A 9768-nucleotide genomic window follows, 5' to 3' on the forward strand; every position below is an offset into this window, starting at 1 on the left:
TGTTCACATGTTCCCTGGGATCGACCCGTCGATCGAGCAACGCCTCATTGCCGACACTCGCGATATCAACGTTTCCACAGAGTCGTTGCTGCTACGTAAGATATACGGATAGATCGTTGTGGGGGGTAAGAGCAAAAGGTACGAGTGCATTTTATCGGTTGGAAGCCGTATACCGGAGTCAAATGACTCGAAGAAGAGGGAAAAGGAGAATGGTTGGAGAAGAAAGGGTCAGAAGTGAGAACGGAAAAGCACGAAGGGTGCACTAAGGTGTTTGCACGTGTTCGGCTTGTTTGTGTCCAGCTGCGAGTTCGCAGGAATTCTTAAAGCAGAGGCTGCAAGGCGTGGACTATTGGATTTAGGCAATGAATTGTCGGATGCAGTGTTTCTTAATTGTAAAATTGTTCTTTGTTTATATGTGAGGAAGGTGTGTCACTGTGCAACGATGAGAGCTCGACAAGTAACGAAGAAAGAAAAAGAGAACATCAGCGTGCATCCTTGCTATATAATCAGATGGTTTTTGTGTCATTCTTCTGAATATGTTTATATTGACCTGTCTCGGTATGTTGATCATTTTTGCTGTTACCACCACACACACGCACTCATTTCTCGTAATAATGTTTACCCAGAACGTTTAACCCTCGGAAGATGAATGCAGGGTCATTTTGACTCATAGAAAAATTTTTATCGTATACCAGTTTCAAGAAGGAATTGTGTACACTTTCAATGATATTTACATTTCACTCATAAAATAGGCGTATTTCCTGTACCAAACGTAATCTCAGCCGCCTGACTTTATCACTGCTGAGTCAAAATGACTCTGCATTCGTCGTACGAGATTTAAATACACTTCCTTGACTGTAATACAGATAGTAAATTTGTGACGAGTTTTTAAATCTTATAGGTTTAGGTTTAAATCCTTGGCAGGTTCACGAATAGATAGGTACAGAAAATATAAGTGAAAGCTGAAGCTCACCTAGCGTCTCTCGTAATCTACCTGCCCTTATACGTAAAACACGTGTATTATGTCAGCCTCGTACGTTTTCCACCGGTTATACTTTGCCCCATTTAAGCGACTACTCTGCATTATTGCTAAGGTTTCTCTCGGTCTGAGATTACACCACTACTTTCTCGCTATTCACAGAAAATTGCCCTCATCGCGAAATCTTCAGAATCCTCCCAACGGAAATTCCCATCTCGATCCAGCAATTAACGCAAATTCAAACATTCTGTACCACTATTCATCGCATAATTGTGCATGTATGTACCCAACAATCATCTAATTCACCAGCCAAACCCATTTCCCTGCATAATCCGGCAACCGGCTTGGCATTCAGCGTCTTCACAGGTGCGCATTCCGATTCAGAGGCCGATAGATTCGTCGCAGATTATGTTGGGGTTGGTGTAACTCTCGTGATTCAAGATCCGTTCGCGTCGAGTCATCCAGATTTGGGAATCAAAGGAACAAAACGGTCGGTGGATTTTCAAACAGCTCGAAGGATCCTTCGACTCGTTGCGCTCTCTGTGATATACTGGCCGATCGAGAATCGCGTTAACCTTGCAGAAACCACGAGGATTAACGAAGGTATCGACGAGCAACGGCGATGAGGTTTGCGGACAAGGTAAATCGCAACCGATGAAATTTCACTCGAAACCCTCTGTCCCTCGCGTGCTCATTAAGGGTTTCCGCAGTGCTACAAAGGATTTCACCTTCTTACGTAACCTTGTCGTCCTCTGCTCGCCTCTTCGACTCTGCAAACCGTGATTCTGTCTGTTATACGCCGCTCCGTCCGTCTTTCCCGCTTTTGTCGTTGCAGATGTGCGCCTCTCTCTTGGTCGGCGCTCGTCAAACGCTTTGATGTCGAATTAATGCAAGTCAGATTAAAGCCCGCGTCGCGATGGCCTTCGCGTTGATGATCAACCTGCGAGAGAATTGATTTCTGATTTCTTCTACGACCGTTTTTACGAGTTTTCGGGGAAAATTTTCACGCTCAGATGAGGTGAAAAATGTGGTTCGATTTAACGTTTGCTGACAGTGACAGTCGAGAAATTGTGGTTATCTCCGTGTTTATTTTCATTTATCACCGCGTGTTATTGCAGTTAATTAAGTTGTAAAAGGATAAACTTGAAATTAGCACGTTCTTTATGAAAGCTGCATGACTCTAGCTACACTGCTTTTATCAAACCTTTCGATCGTATTTTCATTATAAATACGTTACTCTGACAATCTCCGAGTGATGATCACGAGAGAAATTTTATTTCAGACGTTTTGTCACGAAAAGTATTATAATCAGTTTCATGCAGTTACTTTACAGCGAAATCGTGTAAATGGAACGAGTTTAAAATGTAGAACAATATGATGAATTACCGAACCGTAATTAAACAAAAGTGTTATCAGGTTGAATCAATACTTGGATTAAAGTTTCCAGTAAAAGATCTGAAGATTAAGCGAGATGTTTAAAAACCTCGAATAAGATCTTACCTGGAAATTTTGGAATTTTTCAAACTGCACTTTCGCCGATCGAATTCGCTCGACGCATCTCAGTTCAAATTTCAACTCTTCCGAAGTTTTAATGGGTGATTGTGCAAACATGATCTGGAAATCAAATACTCGAACTCGGCTGTAATTACTGGAGTGTACTTTACGGAATAAACTTGGTTGCGTCGTCGGTGAGCATCGAGGAACTCCTTCCAGGACCGTGGAAATTTTATACGAGAAACAACCTTCCTTCTCGAAGAAACTCAATACGTTCGAACCCCTCGAACCCTCCAGCTGAAAATTCACGAAACTTAGAGGTTCGCCTAATTCGAATCAACGCTGAAACTCCTCTTCGTTGTGACTCGATTCTTATTTCTTTTAGGGGTGACAGTGTTTCGCGTCTCTCATATGCCAACTTAACATTGCGTGAGTCGAATTATTTCTTAAATGTGAAAACCTGGTTCGGCCAGGTAAGGACCCAATCACATGCTCGCGAACCTTGCTCCGTGGAAACCGCCAACACTTTGCCAGGGTTTCCCGGAGGCAAGAGAGGTATATAAGGACGCGTTAGAATAAGACTAGGATTTACTAGGAAAGAGTATTTGTAAGGACGGACACAAGAAAGGAACGAGTTGGCATACGGCCAAATAAATATAGCTTCTAACCTTTGTTTATCTTAATCCTGACAAATATCTTTATCGCCAAAACACCCCTTACAGCTTCGGAAAGGAAAGTAAACACAAAAGAATTTAAATTGGAAGCCGGTCGTCCGTGTCGTGGAGTCAAACTCTCGATGGGTAGCATTTGCGACGCAACACTGTTGTTTCTTCACAACAGCGTAATTCGCCATTTCTCCAAAGTTCGATCGCTGCGTTACATTCACGATGGCGTTATTCGCTCGGTGAATTGTCACGGGAAGGAAAAGAGAGGCTAGGAAGAGAACGGTCGAACCGTTAGTGGCGCGTGTCGAGCAGCAAGAGTAGGCGCAGCCCGCGTGTAATTACTCGAGTCAATTTCCCGCAAGCTTGCCGAGCACCGTGTCGACCGATCGTACGAGGGATCATTAAAATTTCGCGAGCAACCTGCCGCGGTCAGAAACTGACCGTATCACCGACACGAATTTAGAGGCAACGCGCTCCTCTCGAGCAGGACGCAATCGAAACTGGGTTATGTCATACATATGAATGAGCCGGACATGGTTATACCAGTTTTTTTTCTTTTTTTTTTTCTTCTTCGCGGGCAAACACCGAATCTTCGTGGGACGGTCGTGCTTTCAATCCACGGATTAACCGGGACTGGCTTCGGTTAAGACACTTCTCGATTCGTTCTCTCATCTCGCTTTTTAAATACTTGGTTGGGAAACTTCATTTTAAGTGGATTAATCCTTTTAGTACCTCAGAGCCGATATATCCGCTCTGCATTTTTCCTGGGAAATACCGCCTTAAGCCGATATATCGGCTTTTTATTTTCGATACAATTTTATCCTGCGTAATGACACCTTAGTTTTGTAAAATGAATTTTCGTTGTAGGAAATGTTTCCAGTGAACAGGAATAGTTTTAAGAACAATATGTTAATTTTAGTAAATGTCTTCGAAAATGCATTGGTTTTGCAAAGTATTTTTGAGTGCTACGTAAAAATATTGAAAGACGGTAAAAGTGTTAAATATTTGGACACTTCTAAGTATTTGGGAAATACGAAATATTTTCCAAATGTTTTAAATGCAATTTTGACCAGTGTTTTCATTTCATGTGGTGATATAATATTAATAATGAGCGGTGAAGATAATAATGTCAATTAGTATAAATAAAAAAGGAATAAATCACTTGACTGCGATTCACACCAAATGTTTACTAATAGAGTCCTTTTGTTACATATTGTTAAGATGATGCTCGTATTTTTGAAAAGTATTAAAATTAAAAATTAAAAAAAGTTCATGAAATAATTCTCACGTTAATGTAAATGAATAAATGTATAATGCATATTCCAGTAAGCAATAGGTGATCAAAACACACTGTCGCCAAAGACGAGTCGATTTTTCTCTCGAGAAAAATTCTCAGGACCTTCTGGAGATTCTTAAAACTGAATCTAGGACCTACGTTGTCCTGGCAAGTAAACAACTTGAAAGGATCGAACACAGATTCGCGAAAACCATTGTCGTGATTTGCAGTAAAGTGTCATTGTTACTTGGATCTTCGGTATCTGAATTTGGAGCGTAAAATATCCAAGTTTTCGCAAGATATTGCACAAGTTACTTCAATGATAGAGCTTCGTGAATCTTTCTGTATACAAAGTAACACAAATTAAACACTAAAGTGAAATTTTGTGTAGAATAAAATTAACTGATTTTTCTTCAATTCTTTATCAATCCTTTAAAATCGGAAATTTAACGAACTAACAGGATTTACTATTTGCAGAGACGTAAAAAATTGAACGTGTTGCTCGTGCCAGCTGTCTTACACGTAGTGAGTCGTAGAACAGACCGTGAATAATTCTAACGATCTAATCTTTCCCAAGGTGGCAACAAAAAAATCTCATAAAACACGGTTACACGAATTACGATCGTGGATTTCTCCCTCTGTTTCTCCATATACACACGTACGCGTCTAATTTTTCATGCATGAATTCGTCCCAGAAAATAACTTACGCACAGATTAAGAAAAACGAGCCTGTTTCGGGAAATTTATACTTACGCGACATTTGTACCGTGAAAAACCGTTTAAAAAATATTACAGACACTCGACTAATTTTTTTTTTTTACACTTCCTTCAAAACTTATTTTACTTTCATCGCATCGATTTATCATTATTTATTCAAAAAAATATTAAAGAACGTCGACAAATTTTTTTCCCTCGGAATAATGCTTCCAACGCTTTCCTTCAAATTCATTCTTCTACTTCCTTCGTCATTAGAATTGCAAAACCTAATTGCAGGCCTCTCACAATGATTTATCAACCTGCAACTACCTCACAAAAAGGACTAACATCTCGAGACTTATTCTCAGAATGGCCACTCTAATCTAAATCGTCCCTAATAATTGTCAGAAACCCATGACGAATAAACATTATACACACACCGGAGAAACTGCACTTTGTTCAACGGCAGGGTGAAGAGGCCGAGACGACGGCCAAGTGCACTTCCGATGCATCCCCTGCAGTTTGCTACAGACAGGTGACGATCCATTGTGTCGGTAAAATATTGACGCTCGATATTTTCCTGCACTCAGCACGGAAGGAAAAACGTTTACACGTAAGCCCATCTTCGTGATGGAGGTCCTTCCTTTTTACCAGATCTCTCCTTCGTCGTCTCCAGCATTCGTCGATATTAATTTCAACTAATATCCCCTTAGACGTGAAATACGCCGGGCAATTATTCCAATTTCCACACATTCTGCTCTCCTTCGATCGAAGCCCGTTATTTTCAAGCTGTCGATGTTTCAATTTTCTCAAGAAAACTTGTTTTAAAAGTAATTATTATCGATAATAACTATCAAAGATATAGAAATATTCCTTCCTGAAATGTAGCTTCCAAAGGTAGTGTAGCTGGCCACCCCTGTTCTATAAGAGACTGAAGATGAACTATCCCTCAAAATTTCTCGGCTACACCTGAGTTGCCGCGAGGGGCAATGAACCGCAGAGCCGAGCTGCGAAGTAGGCCCTTCGCGAGGGGCCTTGGTGACGCACGAGGCCCGCCGACTAAACCCGGGAAAACCCGAAAGTAGGGGTGTGCGCTGTAGGTGATGCGCAAATGTGACGGATGTATGTAATGGGAGAACAGAGGTACAGTGGCGCGTTATCCTATGGGGAAAAGGGGCAATTGCCCTCCACCAACGACGAGGGGCCCAAACCAATCCTTCATAACCTCATTCACTGTACACGGGGCCCTCAAATTCAAATTTTCCCGGGGTCTCATGAAGCTATAACGCGCCACTGTGAAGGTATGGAAGGAATGGATTCAAAATAAATAGCAAGAGTAACAAAGGCAAAAAGGTTGTCGGTGCTAAAGCTCTCGTCGTCTCTGCGTGGCGTGTCTCGTAAAAGAGTCGTCGTTGAATTTCATTTACAATAAAATAGTTACATTAGCTTTAATTCGTTTATTGTAATCGGTATCACTCGTGCAAATATATTCATCCATACTAAAAAAAAAAAACGAACCTGCAAAGGAACTTTTTCTGAGAAATTCACAATTCCTGGTATCGATCACTTTGTACAAGCAATCGACTATACTTAACACACCGTTAACCGTATCAATTACATCGGAGCTGCAATTGGAATTCGTTCTACTTTTTATTCAAACGTTCGAATCGATCGCGTTATCCTTGACTGAATTTTTTTCCCCCCGTCGTTGAACGAGTGAATAGAGAACGCCGTCGGAAGAACGGCCTTTCTTTCTTCGATCATCCGGCCAGTTGTCCGGGAGATAATACGGTAAGTGTCGAACATAAAGGGTTAACCGTGAATAATTAATACCGGGCGTGGCCTGTTTCCCTCTGGATCGCGAATCAAAGGCTCTTAATCTTCTCCGGCGTTGACCTAGATTAAACTGAAAGCGGTAGACTGACTCGCGACCCCGTCGATTTAATCGACATCTAAATACTCGTTTATAAATATTTGATGTCTGACTAGTGGCACTCGTCACGAGAGGCGACTCGTACGCGAGATATCTCAAACGAGGATTGGATAACTGCATTGTTTAAATGTGTCAAGTGATTTGTGAAAGATAATTACGCAGTCGATGAAACCTTCGGTGTCTAATGTGTCAAATGTTGCGTGAAATTGGAGTTCGATTAATTCGAACGATATTCCACGAGAGAAATACGAGAAGAAAATGCTAATACGATTTATGTGAAAAAGAGAGTCTCGTATAAACTAAACAATTTCGAAAGGAAAAAGCTTATGGAGTTTAGGTTCCTTGTGCATTGTAAAAAGTTGCTTAACCCTGAACTAGCAGAGCGAGACTAAATGGATTTCTCAGCGCAGACGTGTCGCGCACGATTAATTCCGTCAGTGAAATTTATTGCTTCCTGATCATTTTCTAACTTAAACTTTTCAAACGAGCGATTTTTTCTGGAAGTTGCTTAAAAGTTAGCAAACTTAAATAGACGAGAAAGTATTGAGGCGAATCGTAAATAACTTTAATTTCTAAATTTCATCCCTCGAGATCGCGAATTTCGGATGTGGATCGTCGATCATTTCTTTCAATATTCACTTACCGTCTTGTTCCCCAAGTTCTTCACGCGGCAATTCAAGTACGTAGTTTTGCCCAGGATGCTGGTCACGTTCTTCGAATGCGATATGTCGAAGTACGGGCCGGGCTGTGTACTGTTGTTCTCCAAGCTGTTCTGATGAGCGTTGCTATTCTTTCCGCTGCTTCCGTGCAGCATCGTGTAGCAGTGCGCCCCTGGAAACGAAGATAACGAAGATTAAATCTCGTTGAAAGGGCTGGTTCGTTTATTCGTTGCTGTTTTTTCAGCTGATTTTAGCAAACGAAGGTAGAATCGTAGCTTATGGGCGAACTTGGGTCAAAGGTCACCGTGGTTTAGAAATTTTCTGGGCCTTGTCGATCTTAAGGTCAAATTGACCAGGAAAAGATTTTAATTCGAGGTAGGATTCGAAACAAGAGCCCTTCGTTTACGAGATTACAGAGGTTCCGAGATTTCATGAGTTTTTTTGAAAAATTTGAAAAAATTTTAGTTCGAGGTGAGATTCGAAACACGGACTCTTCGTTTACCAGATTATAGTTATAATTACCACACCAAAGACCGCATTCTTTAATAGATTACAGAGGTCCCGAGATTTCATGGATTTTATCAAAAATTTGAAAAATTTTTTATTCAAGGTGAGATTCGAAACACGGACTCTTCGTTTACCAGATTACAGCGATAATCACTGTGCGAGAGATTTGCTCGATTTTATCACTTACACGATTTATCACTTTATTCTTAAACTTCTCGCAAACTACTGAGCGTCTGTACTTAAAATTTATCGCGATTATACATCCTTCGATTCTCTATCGACCTGCAAAGTTTCATTAAAAATTGATAATTATAGTTTCCCTTGTGAATTAATATACCTCTGAACCAAGTCGAGCTTCAAGCCTAATGGATTTTTGGGCCAGGTCTACAGAGTCACCTGTTTCCCTTGTGAATCAAGTCCACATCTGAACTAAGTCGAGCTTTAAGCCTAATAGATCTTTGATCCAGGTCTGTAGAGTCAAATGAATCCCAGAGTCTAGTTTCCAACCCTTAAAACTGATATCCTTAACTATTAACAATTTCATGAGTCGTTCCATTTTCAGACCATATCTGAAAAATTGTCGGCCGACTATAATTCCAGTCAGATCGAATATTTCACGTTCCTCCTGTAATCTATTTAAGGTTACAATACTAGTTTATGCAGAGTAGGTTCGCAGTTGTACAGCCGCGAGTGTGCAAACAGCGTGCAGTCTGTTAATGTGCTTTTTCAAGCAGCCTGGTGCGCGTATTCGATTAAAGCGTCACTCAAGCAGTGGCGGTTGCTCCTAGTTCAGGTGATAAATGTCCATGTTTTTATCTATGTGGCGCGGCAGAGTTGCGGCGTGAACTTCCCAGGCGAATCTGTTCAACTAGTCTCGGCGCTGTGCAGACGGACAAAGAGCCCTTTTGCCAGCAGAGATATACTCGCGCAACAAACCGTTCGTGTCGTCTATTGTTTCACAACCGCGCTCGGTTCGACTGTGGCCCGTTTATCGAACAACCGGTTCGTCGATGAATTTCTTAATCTAACGCCGATGCAAACGATAAATTGCAGCGATAGCGACGGCGAATCGTCACGAACGTCGACGTAAGTTTGTTGATACAGCCAGTTGCATTGTGATCGGTCGCATCGCATGCTCAGACGTCGCGACTAGCAGCCTGGCAGCGTCATAAAAGAGGGAAAGCTCGTTTTGAAAATTTATGGAGGTCTTTAGGACGTTGATGGCCGCTTCCGAGGCTGTTACAGTTTCGTAGAATCGAAGTCACCTTTCTTCAACGTTTCACAGTCTACGGCACGAGAATTTTTATTTATTGGCCAGTGTTGCTTCGAGTGTGATCATCTTCTTGATTTATCACTCCTTATCGATGGGGATTGCAGTTGCACCTGTGCAAACTTTGCATGGCGAAATTTCTGAGCTGCTTCGAACGAAGGAGATATTGTGAAATCGATTTACTACCTGCCAGAAAGTACTCTGACTCGAAGTAGGGTGGGGGTGAAATTAATTGAACGTGTCTACGTTTTTACAATTGTAGAAACCTAGGGAAAAATATTGAGGGACC

General features: G+C 41.4%; 1 protein-coding gene across 1 annotated transcript in view; it reads right to left on the bottom strand.

Annotated features, from left to right (window-relative positions):
• The window catches only part of LOC108578729, a 74144-nt gene extending 66281 nt beyond the window's left edge, over positions 1-7863 (bottom strand). Inside the window, exon 1 of the mRNA XM_017942105.1 lies at positions 7687-7863. Within this exon, the coding sequence (XP_017797594.1) occupies positions 7687-7857 (171 nt within the window). The 5' untranslated portion in view covers positions 7858-7863. The remainder of the gene's footprint in view (positions 1-7686) is intronic.
• Positions 7864-9768: the final 1905 nt, after the last annotated feature.

This window comes from Habropoda laboriosa, unplaced genomic scaffold, assembly GCF_001263275.1.
Source record: "Habropoda laboriosa isolate 0110345459 unplaced genomic scaffold, ASM126327v1 scaffold28, whole genome shotgun sequence".
In the NCBI taxonomy this organism is placed as follows: domain Eukaryota; kingdom Metazoa; phylum Arthropoda; class Insecta; order Hymenoptera; family Apidae; genus Habropoda; species Habropoda laboriosa.